This window comes from Neolamprologus brichardi, chromosome 15 (genome assembly GCF_056152115.1).
Source record: "Neolamprologus brichardi isolate AB-2024 chromosome 15, ASM5615211v1, whole genome shotgun sequence".
Taxonomy (NCBI): Eukaryota; Metazoa; Chordata; class Actinopteri; order Cichliformes; family Cichlidae; genus Neolamprologus; species Neolamprologus brichardi.
In genome coordinates this window covers 36,311,874-36,327,151 of record NC_142118.1, presented here as the reverse complement: position 1 = coordinate 36,327,151, position 15,278 = coordinate 36,311,874, and the positions used below count along the sequence as shown (strand labels likewise).

Sequence of the window (15,278 nt, the reverse complement as noted above, 5' to 3'; positions counted from 1 at the left end):
TGGTAACATATTGTATCTGGCTTTGTACATAATTTTTGCAGTTTTATATTTTATAAGCTATTTGTCCATTAGCTAAGATATCAGCGCATGCTCGAGAGACTGGAGAAGGAAAACAAAGAGTTGAGGAAGGTGGTGCTGCAAAAAGACGACAAGGGCATTCACCAAAGGAAAGTGAAGGTGGGTTATGAACATATTAAACACATACAGATTCTCTTGGTCTAGATTTTACTTTAATTGGGATTGCTTTTTCACATGTGAGCATTGCAGATATCTGGAATATTTTCCAGATAGGTCCCAGAGTGTTGCAGTTACATTTTATTATGATTAATATCTGTTAATGATAAAAAAAAAGTGTTGCCTTTCATAGATTTAGTTATTCTCCAGCTCTTCTTTGTTGTGACAGCTAATTACTCAAAGACTGATAATTAATTACTGTTCTGTCTCCTTGTGTAGAAATCCCTTATTGATATGTATTCTGAAGTCCTGGATGTCTTGTCGGACTATGATGCCAACTACAACACCCAGGACCACCTACCCAGGGTACATATGAGCTTTATTTGTTGAACATCTGTGTGTTTTTTAAGAAACAACATTTTTTGTGTCATTTTTGTGTGTGTGTGAGTGTGTGTGTTAGAATTGATATCTTGACTCATAAACATCAACAAACAACTTCCTAAATACCCGAAAGGTTCTGTTAATCAATGAATCAACTTTTTGGGATTTCCTTACGTGGATGATTGAGCGTGCATCTAAACTTTGTAAATATGTTGCCAAACTTGCATTTATTGTTACTGGATCACAGAAGGCCTTCTGTTTCATTTTCCATCATCCCAATGCTGTTTGGTTGAGCTGTTTACCTTTCCCGGTCTCTTTGTGTGGTCTCACCCTCTTCCTAAACTTGTGCTTCAGGTCGTTGTGGTGGGCGATCAGAGTGCTGGAAAGACCAGCGTGCTTGAGATGATAGCACAAGCCAGGATATTTCCCAGGGGCTCAGGAGAGATGATGACACGCTCTCCCGTCAAGGTGTGTGTGTGTGTTTGAAAGATTTCATATTCATATGGCCTTTATTTAATTGAATATTTTGTCACAACATGGTCAGAAAATGTCATCATAAACAGGTTTACAGAAGGAACAACAAAGATGTTTTTGAGTGTTGTCACACAAGCATTCTGGGAAGTTAAACCAACATTGACTCGTTTTTTTAAATACATAAAAACTCTTATGTTGTGTAGGTAACATTAAGTGAAGGCCCTCACCACGTGGCCATGTTCAAGGACAGTGGCCGAGAGTTTGACCTAACCAAAGAGGAAGATGTAAGTGACGCAGTCTTCAAGCCATCCATTTGATAGAAACTACAACTTCAAGCTAGTTGTTTCATTAATTAAAGTATTTATTGTGCTCTTTCTTTCTGTGTCCCACAGCTGGCTGCTCTGAGGCATGAGATTGAGCTGAGGATGAGGAAAAGTGTGAAGGAAGGACAGACAGTCAGCTCTGAGGTTGTACATATACTAACACTCAGATTAAACAAAGTTTTTTTTCTGCAGTGTTTCGTGAAATGATGTTTTCTGTTCTGTATGTTAGACAATATCCTTGAGCGTTAAAGGGCCTGGCATCCAGAGGATGGTACTCGTTGACTTACCGGGTGTAATCAGTGTAAGTCTATATTCTGCGTATAATAATGTTTCAAATTCCTTTGGCTGTATTAGGATTTCATTTGGGTTTTTTTCTATAATTTACCTTATATTGATTTACCAATATTTAATAGATATATTTTTAATTTTTTTTTAATTATTTGTTTTCTTAAAGTGTAAAAGTTGCTGTTAGAGTCACTATTTCACTTTTTGCAAAAATTGCAGTCTTAAAAACTTATTTAACGTCTTGTAGACGGTGACTGCGGGCATGGCAACAGACACTAAGGAAACCATCTTCAGCATCAGCAAGGCCTACATGCAAAACCCCAATGCAATCATCCTCTGTATTCAGGGTAAGATATGCATATGTTTCCATTTTACAGTAATAAAACCAGCACATGTCAAAGTGAGAGAAGAGGTGATCTCTACGTGCACTAACCCTCTTGCTCGTTGTCCAGATGGCAGTGTGGATGCAGAGCGGAGCATTGTAACAGACCTGGTTAGCCAGATGGACCCTCAGGGAAAGAGGACCATCTTTGTCCTGACCAAAGTGGACCTGGCTGAGAAGAACCTGGCCAGCCCAAGCAGAGTAACTAGTCTTTGCCATCTAAGAAAATGTTGTAAAATAGTTACTTTATAGGTAAAAATTATACTATTAACAGCTTCAAAAGCTTTATTTTATTTTAATTTCTTAATGTAGTGACAAAAATACAGGTCTACCTAATGATTCTTGACACCTAAAAGAAAACATTATCATGACATTGTTGTTCATTGTGTTAAAATGACTTCTTATAAGTGATCATGTTGATTCGTCATGCAATTATTGCAGTGTGATTAGAGCAATTTGCAACTACACCACAAGAGGGCGCTAAATCCTTACAGTTTAACCAGATTTTCTTGGCAAGTCAGCACCTGGTTTCAGAAAACAGTGTGCACACAACAGGATGGAGAATTTCAGTCATATTTGTTTCTTTTTTTTTTTTTCAGATTCAGCAAATAGTGGAAGGCAAGCTGTTTCCCATGAAAGCCCTGGGCTACTTTGCTGTTGTAACAGGAAAAGGTGACGTCCACTACTGTGAACTCCAGCATGCTACATTTATTTTTGTGTCCCTTAATGATGACTTTTAGGTCAATAATGTCACATTTCCATAGAGAAATTTGTTTTAAAATGTTTTATCTCCACGTTAGCTTAACTAAACAGCAGGTGAAGTAGGTAGCCGGGTAGATGACCCTCGCTGTGTGAGGGAAGCTGAAAGAATTCAGGGATGCCTGCTGTTAAAACAAAGAACATGTGCAGGGAATCAAAAGGCGTCTCATTCATCTTTGCCATAAGGAAGTCATTGTTTTCTGTGATGCATTCAGAGAAATGCAGTAATGCAAATGCAGTAATGCAAATGCAGTAATGCAAATGCAGTCATTTTTAAAGTGCAAACTGGAGCAGAGCAGCAAGCCTTCCTACATGAGCACGACACGTATTCTACTAAATGAAGGTTACATTTAGTACAAGCCTGCTCTCAAATAAAGGCCGTCTGCCTTTGGGCTAAATAAAAGACTCGGTCACTACTTGATAGAAATACATTATGTAACACACAGCATTGCATAGAATAGTTGCTAATTTATGTTAAATTATTTGCTCATACTTTTTATTGCTAATTGCTTGTGTCCAGGAAGCAGTGCTGAAAGCATAGACTCCATCAAAGACTATGAAGAGGACTTCTTTCAGAACTCTAGGTTACTCAGGCAAGTTATACCATCTAATATGCAGCTTCTAAAAGTTCGTCAAATAAGTAATTCCAGAGTTGAGAAATAATTTGTGTGCACAACTAGGGACGGCATGCTGAAAGCTCACCAGGTGACTACAAAGAACTTGAGTCTGGCCGTCGCTGACTGCTTCTGGAAGATGGTGCGGGAGTCTGTAGAGCAACAAGCTGATGTCTTCAAAGGTATGACGGCACCTTCAGCATTTAATTTTATCCTATAAAGAACCGATTGATTTATATAGATTGGTTGTTTGCAATGAAACATTTATATGGTCAGATCTGTTTGCAGTGATGTGCATGTTAATAATGTGAATAGGCATGTTAGGATTAACAGTAAAAGGAGTAGCTGAGCTTACTCTTTTCAGTCTCCCTATATTGGCTTTCCTCAGCCACTCTGCCATACTTTTCCACCCCCTCTGTCTTGACTTCCAACTACAATTAGTCTAGACAGTCTCAAGCTCATTGCTAACAGCATAAGAGATTTATGGCCATGAGACTTCACATCCCATAGGTCCATTGTGTTGAGCATCGATCCATATCCCATCAAATCACATGCAGCCAGCTTCCATCCTCCATTCTTGGCGCCACCACATCTCCACAAACCAGCAATTAGCCTAATCTCCACTGTGGATAGGGAGCTGTGGAAAGGGGCAAGAAGCTCAGTGTGCTAGTGTGTGTCTCTGTGTGCATACGCGAGAGGTAAAACTCTGACTTTTGATAAAGATTGTGTGATTGGCCCCATCTTCCCTCCTCCCCAGAGACCAGTTAGGGAGAGTAAGTGTGCAAAGCCCTCATCCCCTGTTATTAGAGAATAAACACCATCTGGTGACTGAAGGCTGCCGTCATATCATGCTATGTGAGAAAAGGCCAGGCTCTGTCTGTATAGGCTCATTGCTTGATGATGATCGAGATCTGCCAATGGATGGAGCATAATCTCCATGGTGAAAAAGAAAGAAAGATTTAAGTGTTAAGTTTCAGCCAAACAGAAGAATGAGCACTAATTTGATGATTAGTGTCTGTTGGAGCTTTATGATGTTGCTGTCTATATTAAAATTATTATGTCACGTTTCATGTGTAAGACTGTTTAAAAATTAATTAGAACCTCTGCACACTCTCACCTACTAATATTTTATTAAATCACAACATCTCAGATAGGGCTGCACGATTTTGCATAAAATGAGAATCACGATTTTTTGCTTAGAATTGAGATCACGATTCTCTCACGATTTTCTTTTCCAGTATAAATATTTATTGCACTTATTAACTGCACATCAACTTCGTAACAGTTGAGACTGAACATAAAAACAATAAATAAACATAAAAACAACAAATGTCTCACATTTTGTCGTTGCTGCAAAATGTTGTACTGCTTGAAATTCGTCTCCACCGTTGCTCGACACTGCGTGTATAGAGCAGGTAGTGCAACAATAGAAAAATAGTTGCGGGACGGCACTGTGTAGCGTTTGTCTAGGGTGTTGATCATTTTCCTAAATCCCTCGTTTTGCACAGTGTTGATGGAGCCATATCTTTGGTCAGGTGATAAGTAACAGCCTCCGTAATTTCTTTGTGCCTGCGGGAGTTCGACGGGTATAGGGAAGCGCTGTATAAGGTTCCCGTTATTGATGTTTGGGTGGTTGACAGGGACGGATTTTCTCCTGTCACTTTCTCGTCATCCCTGACGTGCTCTCCGTTGTTTTTTCTTTGCCAATTTTAGTAGCCAGCTTCTGTATCACGTGGTATAAGGCTCCGCCCTTGTCATTTGTTGAGCAGGAAGAGTGAGCGCTTGTTTTCTTTTCTTTCTTTTTTTTTTTAATTCTTTATTTCTAAAATATTAATTCATGAAGGTGATTACAGGCATTAATCAACATAATTTACAAGGGAAAAACAAAGCAAAACGAAAGAGAAAGATAGAAAGAAAAAGAGAAAAAACAGTCGGGAGTGACCAGTTAGCTAGGTTGGTGTTAGCTAGCGCTCGTTTTCATGCAGATTACGTACCGGATCAAAATGCGGTACAATCGTCGTCTTTTTTTTTTTTTTAAATCGTTGTCATTTGGAAATGAGATCGCACATAAGTATGAATTGATATCGCGGTTTTCTGACGATTAATCGTCTAGCCCTAATCTCAGACTAAGTGACCCTCATCAGGTACAAAACAGTTTTCATATAATAACTCTGATCCAAATCCATCCAGCCTGAATGCTGACAGTCCCTCTTTAGAACTGTGTGGATGTAATCGATGATAACAGTAGTTGCTCTTTATTTAGAGGTTTTATCACTAAACCAATAATTACATTACTGTCGTTATGGAAGTTTTCTCTTATCTCTTATCAGGATTATTTGTTTATTTCCTGTGGGTCATTCAGGTGTGCAGGGATTTTAAACCACGTAAGAATGAAATTCGTTCATATTGAAGTTGAAAATGTTTGTTTAAATATTCCTTTTCATGATCCCTGCTTTAACCAGCTTCACGATTCAACCTGGAGACAGAATGGAAGAACAACTACCCTCGTCTAAGAGAGCTGGACAGGGTAGGAAACACAAACAGTCATTTCTTTGAACTCTCACATAGTTCTTTATAAAAGAAAGCGTGCTCATTAGTGATGCGTATTTTATAAATTACATTTGTGTTTTTAAAAGAAATGTCCTTAAGAAATAAGAGTTTATTAATATGTTAAAATTGCACTAAAGGTTTTTAATGTAGTATTTAATCTTTTTGCAGAATGAACTGTTTGAAAAGGCTAAAAATGAAATCTTGGATGAAGTTATTAGTTTGAGTCAGGTGACTCCACAACACTGGTAAGTTCCTCTTGAGCTAACATCAGTGATTCATTATTCTTTAGTTCTCACCATCATTTCAGTGACTTTGTTAGTTTTAGTTGTTTGTGAGGTGAATGATATTTCATGTTATGGGGAAAGAGCAGCGTTAAAATGTGCATTAGTACTTAACCAGCCATGAGCTAAAAAGCAGATCTTTGTCTGCATGTAGCTGTATGTGAATACCACAATGAGTAAAACCTTGCTTAAATGAGATCTATGCGTGCTGTTGTGGGCATCCCCTGTGTGCGTGGCATCAGTTTTCTCTGATCAATAATCTGATGAATGGCCCATGGACAGGAGCAGGGGTGGCCCTGTTAGCCAGCCAGCAGCCAGCCAGCATTATTGGAAATGGCTCTTATTGACAGTGAGGAGTGCTAGCTGGAACAAAAGGGGACCTAATGAAATATGGCTGTGCGTTTATGATAAATGAGATAAGTGCAACGCTTCCCTGGTCTCAGCGGGATTTGGGACTCGGGGGAATCCTGGGTTTTGTTCTGCGTCGCTGTGGAGAGTGTGGATGCTGTTAGCTTTTAACAGGGTCATAGTATAGATGTGGGAGTTTACAGTCTAGCGTCCCTCTTTGCTCATTGTTTTCCTGCTCCGGCTGACGACTTAACTGCACTCAGCTGGACACCTTGGTCCAAAGCACTCTTTTTGTGTTTTTGTCTGTCTTCTATCTGTAACTGAAAGTGATAATCCAGATCTTCAAGATCTTAACATGGGTTAGAGTTATTGAGCTACAAAGTTTGGTACAAGTCGGCGCACATCTCTTTCAGGACTGACTTGTTTTTTTTTTCCTTCTTGTAGGGAATCTATTCTACAGAAAAAGCTGTGGGAACGTGTTTCCACCCATGTAATTGAGAACATCTACCTGCCTGCTGCCCAAACAATGGACTCTGGTACCTTTAACACCACTGTAGACATCAAGCTCAAACAGTGGACTGACAAGCAGCTCCCGCACAAAGCACTGGAGGTGAAGCACACTTGTTTTATTAGTCAGCTCATATCATGATTCATTCAGTTAAAATGATTGTTGTTATTTTAAGAATTATTTTATTACATTTTGGTGAGTTCACTGTAGGGCTGTTCGATATAACGATATATATCGGATGACGATATAAAAACGTCTATCGTTTCATTTTATGCTATTGTTTGTTTCGTGGTGTCGCAAAATAAACTGTTTACGGCAATATTTTTTCATTATTTTGATGGTCGCTGTAGTGGCTATATTCATTTCCTCTTTCTCTCTTTCTCTTATATTTAATATAACCACACTGTAACAACAGTAAATCCGTCACGTCACGTGTCCGCTTGTTTCTTTTCCACATAAACCTTTCACAATAAAGCTCAAGATCCTGTTGAGACTTTTCAAAATAAACTGAATCACGTGAAAGAGCAGATTGTTTACGGATGAGAAGTAAAAAAGAGCCGCCAGGTGCTAAAAAATAAACCTTAGACTCAAACGTTAGAACAGGCTTTTCCCCGCAGCACGCCGTGTAATAAATACTCACAAAGAAAACAGCGGCCGTTACAACTTATGTCTAAAAATGTATCGTTTCATGCATTGGTTAAAACACTCGACTCCAGCTACATGACGCCCAGCTGGAAACACTTCACGCAAGTCGAGCTGCCCGAGATTCACAGAATTTACAGAAAAAGTTACATTTTTGTGATTTATATCGTTATCGGACGATAGAATTCTTATATCGGGATATGAGATTTTGGTCATATCGCACAGCCCTAGTTCACTGTCATATTCTATTGTTTAGTATTTCTTTTCTTTTTGCTGTGTGTTGTTTTTTTTATGAGTATCTTGACTCTAACTCGATTAACACAGACTGTAGAACTTGTAAAAACAATTAAATCCAGCAGTGGCTTTATTCTAATAGCCCCTTTTCCCTCCTTATATTTTGCATACTTTGCCCCTGTCAGGTTGCCTGGGAGACACTGCAGGAGGAGTTTGCCCGCTTCATGGCTGAATATAAAGGCAAAGACCAGGATGACATTTTTGACAAGTTGAAGGAGGCTGTGAAGGATGAGAGTATTAAGAGGCATAAGTGGAATGAGAGGGCCCTGGACAGCCTGGTAAACACACAGTAAAACACCCTCACAAGCAGAAAGTGCACACTTGTTTATTGAAGCTCCCAGAGCAGACAGAATTTCATGATGAGATGCCATCAGCATAGAGAATGTAGTCGTGATGCAAAGAAGCACTGATGCTAACAAGTGGACTGTGTTTTTTGTGCTACTTACCTCTGTGTGTGGTTGTGTCAGAGGGTGATTCAGCACAATGCCCTCGAAGACCGCTCCATCACAGACAAGCCCCAGTGGGATGCAGCAATCCAGTTCATGGAGGAAACCCTGCACGCACGCCTCAAAGACAGTACGTTAGCTATGATAGGATCATATGTTAAAACTCTCCTCGCAGTCTTAACCACACAAAAACATTTGTAGACTTTTATGGTTCTTTTTAGTTTTGGTTTTTAGTTGGAATCACATCAACACAGTTTCAGGTTCTTACTTTTGTCCCAGACATCAGTCACACCTGTCCTGACCAGGTTTTAGGTGATCATGCTTTTGTGGTGCTTTTGCTGCCACAATGAGACGTACGTCATCTGACGTATGATTTAATTTTGTTCTGTTTTGCTCTTTGCCCTCGTCCTGCAGCTGAATCAGTAATCAAAGACATGGTGGGACCAGACTGGAAGGAGAGGTGGCTGAGTTGGAAGAATCGAACACCAGATCAGGTCAGAGTTGCAAGATTTCCTCAGAAGTCATAGTTGTGATGGTACAGTAGCTTTTATAAGGAGCTTTGAAGCTGTGAATTGGAAAATCTATAAAGGCTGTCACCTTACACAATGGTCTAATTCCATCCACACTGTAGAGCTTACATATAAATATGTAATATTTTACATTTAAATGCTCCTTGAAGTGAAGACTTGCTTTTCTAAACCTTGCAGCATATTCGTAATGAAACAAAAAATGAGCTGGACCGCCTGCTGAAGCTGCACGATGAGCACACGGCTTACCTGGCTAATGATGAAGTCACCACAGTACGGAAGAACCTGGAGGCACGGAGTGTAGAAGTTGACCCGATGCTGGTGAGATGGAACGGATTATTCCAAACATTTCTTTTGTAACAGCAATACCTGGCAATTACGTTTGGCCTCTGTTAACTGGTGAAATATTTCCACACCTGCTCAGATCAAGGATACGTGGCATCAGCTTTATCGGCGACACTTCTTACAGAAGGCACTGTCACACTGCAACCTCTGCAAGAGGGGTTTCTACTACTACCAGAGACACTTTGTTGACTCTGAGGTAAGTAGAAAGAGTTGTCTTTTATTTTTTTTATTTATTTATGCAGTTTCACCTGAGGTCAGGGTTAGTTTGGAAAAAATGTAACTTTACTCTGGGGCACCCTGTGTACTGAACAGTGTTGGTCAAGTTACTTGAAAAAAGTAATCAGTAACTAATCACTGATTACTTCCCCAAAAAAGTAATCCAGTTACTTTACTGATCACTTATTTTCAAAAGTAATTAATTACTTAGTTACTTTTTAAAAACACGATTTACAATCTGAATAGGTGATAAAGTGATAGATCTTTCAGCCCAATTCTACTTTTTCTGCATAATCATCATACAAAATGTAATCAAATGGAAAAGTCTCTTTTTAAAACTTGTTTTATTAGTTTTAATCTTTTAACTTTATGCATCAAGCAAAAAAATTAAATTATCTGCAACATTCTCTGACTGGAAGAAATTTGTTTAACATTTAAACCTATTTTCTGCACATTCCAGCACATAAAATAAAATATTTTGTGTGTTTACACTCAGTCTTTCAAATAGATGCAAGTAAAACACAGCAGAAAATAAATAAAGTCAAAGACTAGCGGTCCTGTTGCTCTATTTTCACCTGTAAAGCAGGAGTGGGGTAGGCGGAGGTTTACCCTGGTGCAGGTGTGCAGCAGCGGTCAGTGGAAGAATCCGCGAGTTTCCCATTACGTCGTAGCTACTCGGTGCTTGCTCGGAAGTTTAGGGTTTTTTTTCGCTGTAAAATGAAGTTTTCTTCCCACGCACAACGGACACTAATGTTTTTGTCACTTTTTATGGAATCAAACTCAAAGTAAGGTCAGTACTTCCACGCTTTAAACGCTGCACGCTCATACTCTCTCCGTACTCGATATATGATCCATTGTTGATCTGCACACAGCTGTTGTCACGAACGTCGCACTCATGTCAATGTCATGAGATATTCTCACAAAAAATCACGGTTTTAGTAACGCAGTAATGCAGCGTTCTTACGGGAAAGTAACGGTAATCTAATTACCGTTTTTGCAATAGTAATCCCTTACTTTACTCGTTACTTGAAAAAAGTAATCAGATTACGTTACTGCCCATCTCTGGTACTGAAGGCTGAAGACCTAGCAGGTACACACCCTTGATTTGTGTCTGTCCCAGGCCAAATAAAAACCTAAAAAAAAAACAATAAAAATTTGATATCCCTGATTGTTTCTGCAGTTGGAGTGCAATGATGTGGTGCTGTTTTGGAGGATACAGAGGATGCTGGTTATAACAGCCAACACTCTACGACAGCAACTTACCAACACTGAAGGTGAGCACTGTGGACTGGGGGGGGGGGGGGGGGGGGGGGGGGGTCTATGTTATTTCCATAACAGCAGTTGTAGCTATTTATGGAATAAAGTTAAAAGTATAGAATATCAAACCTTCTATTTTTAATGATTTCAGCCTTGTAGTTGTCATTTCTGTGGGTTTGTTTTTCTTGTTTTTGTAAAACCAACAGGTTATTGGCAGGAATTTTACTTCCTCCTTTTATTTTTTTCCCTCCCGGTGGAGTAAGTTGTTCCATCAGTGGTACTTTGTGTGAAACATGTGAAAAATGCAGTCCAGTGAATCTAGTTGCACGTCATCCCCAAAGCTGATACTGAGATCACATTTCACTGTTGGTTAGAAATGTTTGACTGAAGTAGTCTCTGCACTTTCATTGTTGGGCTTTTTTATATCCTTTAGCAAGGTTCCAGTAGTTATCCAGATTATCTATAAAGTAAAGACAAATGTGAGAGTGACAGTCCTCCTCCGAGTCTTTTTAATCATTATAAAGTGTTTTCATAACTTGATTCATCAAAACAAAAGATCGAGAGAAAAGTGCAGTTCATTGTTGTTGGGCCAGGCATTGATTATTATTGTTTCTTGTGTATCTGTCTCTGTGCTCACCAGTGCGCCGATTGGAGAAAAACGTGAAGGAAGTGTTGGATGACTTTGGAGAAGACATGGAAAAGAAGACCCAACTCATAACTGGCCGCCGAGTCCAGCTGGCTGAGGATCTCAGTAAGACACACAAACACTTGCAGAGCAGAAAATACACTGCAGACACACAAAGGCTATAAAGAAACACCTGCTGAGTCTGATTGTTGCTATTTAAACTTCACAGTTCTTAACTCAACACTATCAGATATTATATACAGTAATGTGCAAAAGTTTTAGCCAGGTAAGGAAAAATGCTGTAAACAAAGAATGAGTGTTAATCATTTATTTTCATCAATCAACAAAATGCAGTGAATGAACAAAAGAGAAATCTAAACTAAATCAATATTTGGTGTAGCGACCCTTTGCCTTCAAGACAGCATCAATTCTTCTTGATACACTTGCACACAGTTTTTGAAGGAACTCGGCTGTTAGGTTGTTCCAAACATCTTGGAGAACTAACCACAGATCTTCTGTGGATGAAGCTTACTCACATTCTTCTGTCTTCATGTAATCCCAGAGACACTCGATGATGTTGAGATCAGGGCTCTGTGGGGGCCGTACCATCACTTCCACTACTTCTTGTTCTTCTTTATGCTGAAGATAGTTCTTAATGACTTTGGCTGCATGTTTGGGGTTGTTGTCCTGCTGCAGAATACGTTTGGGCCCAATAAACAATCATATATATTTCTGAAAACGTTCCTTTCTTCTTCTTCTTTTTTTTTTTTAAAACAGCATTTTTTTCCACACCTGCCTAAAACCTTTGCACCGTACCGTATGCATATCTTACTTTGACCACTCAGGTCAGCTACGTTATATTAAGCACGTGGATCCATTCTATAAAATCCTAGAGTCATCAGTAGGTGGCAGTGGTGCTTCAGAAATTTATATTGATTAGTCCAGTATGTCAGTATTATTGCATTTAAGTTAAGCTGACAGTACAGGCCGGCTAAAAAGGCCTGTTTTCAGTTTCCTAGAAAATAGGATGCTCTCTAAGAAGTAGGTAAAAGCAGACAGAAAATATTTGTAAAGCATTTAAAGCTGTTTCTATTTGAAAAATGTACAAAGACGTACAAATGAATTGTTCAAGCAGAAGAACATTATTTAAAGGAATATTTACTTATATGTAAGCTTATTTTTTACAGCAATGAAAAGTTGAAAGGGGGGAAACAGAATAACAGAAAAGACCAGAAAAGTTTTGTGTTTCTTAAAAACACATCTCGTGGAACATTTCAGAACAGTAATAGGTTCAAATACACGATTGGATATAAAAAGAGATGCTGAGTCTTTGAGGAGGAGAGATGGAGAGGAGCTCAGGCAATAGTTCAGTTTAATAAAAATGCTTCTCATTTTAAAACTAAAGTTGGAGAAATCTCTGAGGTTAATTCATCTATATCAGTCGTCATCCATAGCAGATCCTGAAGCATTAACATGTGTTTGGGAAGCTTTTATTACCCTTAATGTTAAGTTCCAAGTCATCATCAAGTAACAGTAGGTTAATATAAATGACAACATGCACAATAGATGCTCTCACATTAAGCTTAAATAAACAAAGAAATTAAGACATTAGCTAAATAATAGAAGTGTATTTAAATTTATACTTTTTATTAAAAGAAAGAAGCAGCTGTTTTCAGCAATCTGATAAGGGGTAACCACAGCGCCTACCTCTGCCCGTTTAATTTGGCTGTGTTTTACGTGGGACGCCCTTCCTGACACAACCCCAGAAGAGATTTTTAATCTTGTGCACTTAATCTCTTCAACGCCTTCTGGGAGTTCCTTTATATTTGGTGTTCGCTTGGACTCTAGCAAGAACTGATTATCAATGATTGACCCATCTCCTCCTTTCCTTCTGTGATTTTGAGGAAACTGCTCTTGCTTAAGCACAAATATGTTTTTGCAAATAAAATGACTGATTCTCAAAAGTAATTCGTACTGATGTTAGTTACAAAATAAGACATAGACTCTATTCCTGCAGCGACACAGTGCACATGTGCTGTATCTGCTCTGTAAGTAAGTTTTGGGAAACTTTTCTTGGGGGTGGACCGATATATCTGCTCATTTTTACCTGTCAGCCTTTTGAAGGCTCCTAATTAAAAGCTGGTGCAATGAGTCTTCTCCAGCATTGGTCTTATTCAGAGAAGCTCTGCTTGCTAAGCAAAGTTTGTGTTTGCAAAGTGGCACACATGGCTTGCTGCCATTTCAGAAGTATCTGTGACACACACACACACACACACACACGAGCATGCACATGCACATGCATAATGACTGTTCCTGTCACCACAGAAGTACACAACAATTTAGACACACTTGCCTTTAAGTTGTAATTTTCTCACATTTAATCCAAGTCAAAGCACAGTGTTAAAACACTGCAAATGCCTGCATGGTCTCAGAGTTTAAAGAACAATACGTGCCTCAAATACACACATTAGAGTGATAAATGATAAGTGAATTTACTAAAGAAGGCTTTTAACTGTTGACAATTAATAACCTTAAGTCAGTTTTTGCAGGAATCATTCTCCTGTCAACTTCTTTTAGATTTTGTTGACTTTCATATGTTGCATGTAAGCTCTGATTGTCAAAAACACATTTGTGCTTTTATTACCTTCCATGTAAACAACAGCAGACCACATGTACAGTATTTATGTAGGCAAACACTTCACTGCATCCAGACATAGTCATGCTACATTAAGAGGCACTCGGAGAAGACAGAAACACACACGAAGGTTTTTGCTGAGGGTTTTTCTGTCACAGAGCCCCCTCTTCATTCCACACACGTCAGCCATGTCTAGACCTGCCTGGCCTTGCAAATTCTATAAGGCAAGTGGATCCATAAACTTTTCCAAACACGACATTCCCACTTTCCATCTGGAAAGACTGTCCTCACTAATAGATGTAGGAGTGTGTCTGGAATTTCTTAAGAAACCATGTAGTGTAGGACCACACCTGTGCATGCACACACATTTTTTTGTTTCTTTATGAAATCTGTTATTTGTAGTGAAGTGTTTGCTTCACTCTTTAAATCTGTATCAATACAAGCAGCCATCATTTGGAGGGTCAGATGGGAATTTTGACATCAGGAAAAAAAATCAGTTTATTGTAATTTGGAGGTATAATGAACGTAAATTTAAACAGAATAAAATGCTCTGTGAGTCACCATGAACCACTGACCATAAAATGCAGTTTTCTTTATTGCATTTTACTCCTCATATCTCACTCCCTTCACTCCTATCTCTACTGCCGACTGAAATCTAACGCCACTTATTTTGTTGTAACTCATAACTAACATTCCAGCCTAACGTTGCAGTCTGCTGGAAATGTACCTCACAGCACGCCGCCCTTTTGCAGCCCTAATTTTACAGTGATGTCAAATTTTTCTTTTCCTTCTGCTAAGAAAATGTATGTTCCAGAGTTTGAGCTTTGTCAGTCTGTCAGGTTGAGTTAGTGGGTGAGCGGAGGATCTGGGTCATTAGCTGTCGGACACTTTGCGCAGGGCATTCGGTGTAACACAGCCTAGACCTAAGTGTGTGGGTATGTGGGTCCTTGAGTCTAGACTGAACCACGTGGCTCATGGGCTGAGTTGGTGACATGCCTCAGTTTCCTCCGGGCAAAGATTTCTTTTTTTTTTTTTTGGTTCCTTTTTTAACTGAAAGGCTCATCATAAAGGTTTCCTTTGCAGAAGCTTTTCACTTGTGCAAATATAGTAACTGGACATGGCAAAGCATAATTAATAAAACCCAACTTCAGCATTCTTAATTAGAAGTATCAGGTAGTGATTACTTTGTACTTTTAAGGACATTTCTGCTGT

At 39.0% G+C, this 15,278-nt stretch overlaps 1 protein-coding gene across 5 annotated transcripts in view; it reads left to right on the top strand.

Moving 5' to 3' along the window:
• The window catches only part of opa1 (OPA1 mitochondrial dynamin like GTPase), a 40,477-nt gene that overhangs the window by 8,898 nt on the left and 16,301 nt on the right, over nucleotides 1–15,278 (top strand). For all 5 annotated transcript variants that reach the window (XM_035908235.2, XM_035908238.2, XM_035908236.2 and 2 more), the window contains 21 exons: nucleotides 73–177; nucleotides 454–540; nucleotides 910–1,023; nucleotides 1,233–1,313; nucleotides 1,422–1,496; nucleotides 1,582–1,653; nucleotides 1,885–1,984; nucleotides 2,090–2,220; nucleotides 2,619–2,691; nucleotides 3,299–3,371; nucleotides 3,459–3,574; nucleotides 5,855–5,919; nucleotides 6,111–6,187; nucleotides 7,016–7,181; nucleotides 8,141–8,293; nucleotides 8,483–8,591; nucleotides 8,876–8,955; nucleotides 9,169–9,309; nucleotides 9,413–9,529; nucleotides 10,730–10,823; nucleotides 11,447–11,557. In XM_035908235.2, coding sequence (XP_035764128.2) covers nucleotides 73–177; nucleotides 454–540; nucleotides 910–1,023; nucleotides 1,233–1,313; nucleotides 1,422–1,496; nucleotides 1,582–1,653; nucleotides 1,885–1,984; nucleotides 2,090–2,220; nucleotides 2,619–2,691; nucleotides 3,299–3,371; nucleotides 3,459–3,574; nucleotides 5,855–5,919; nucleotides 6,111–6,187; nucleotides 7,016–7,181; nucleotides 8,141–8,293; nucleotides 8,483–8,591; nucleotides 8,876–8,955; nucleotides 9,169–9,309; nucleotides 9,413–9,529; nucleotides 10,730–10,823; nucleotides 11,447–11,557 — 2,140 coding nt within the window. The remainder of the gene's footprint in view (nucleotides 1–72; nucleotides 178–453; nucleotides 541–909; nucleotides 1,024–1,232; nucleotides 1,314–1,421; nucleotides 1,497–1,581; nucleotides 1,654–1,884; nucleotides 1,985–2,089; nucleotides 2,221–2,618; nucleotides 2,692–3,298; nucleotides 3,372–3,458; nucleotides 3,575–5,854; nucleotides 5,920–6,110; nucleotides 6,188–7,015; nucleotides 7,182–8,140; nucleotides 8,294–8,482; nucleotides 8,592–8,875; nucleotides 8,956–9,168; nucleotides 9,310–9,412; nucleotides 9,530–10,729; nucleotides 10,824–11,446; nucleotides 11,558–15,278) is intronic.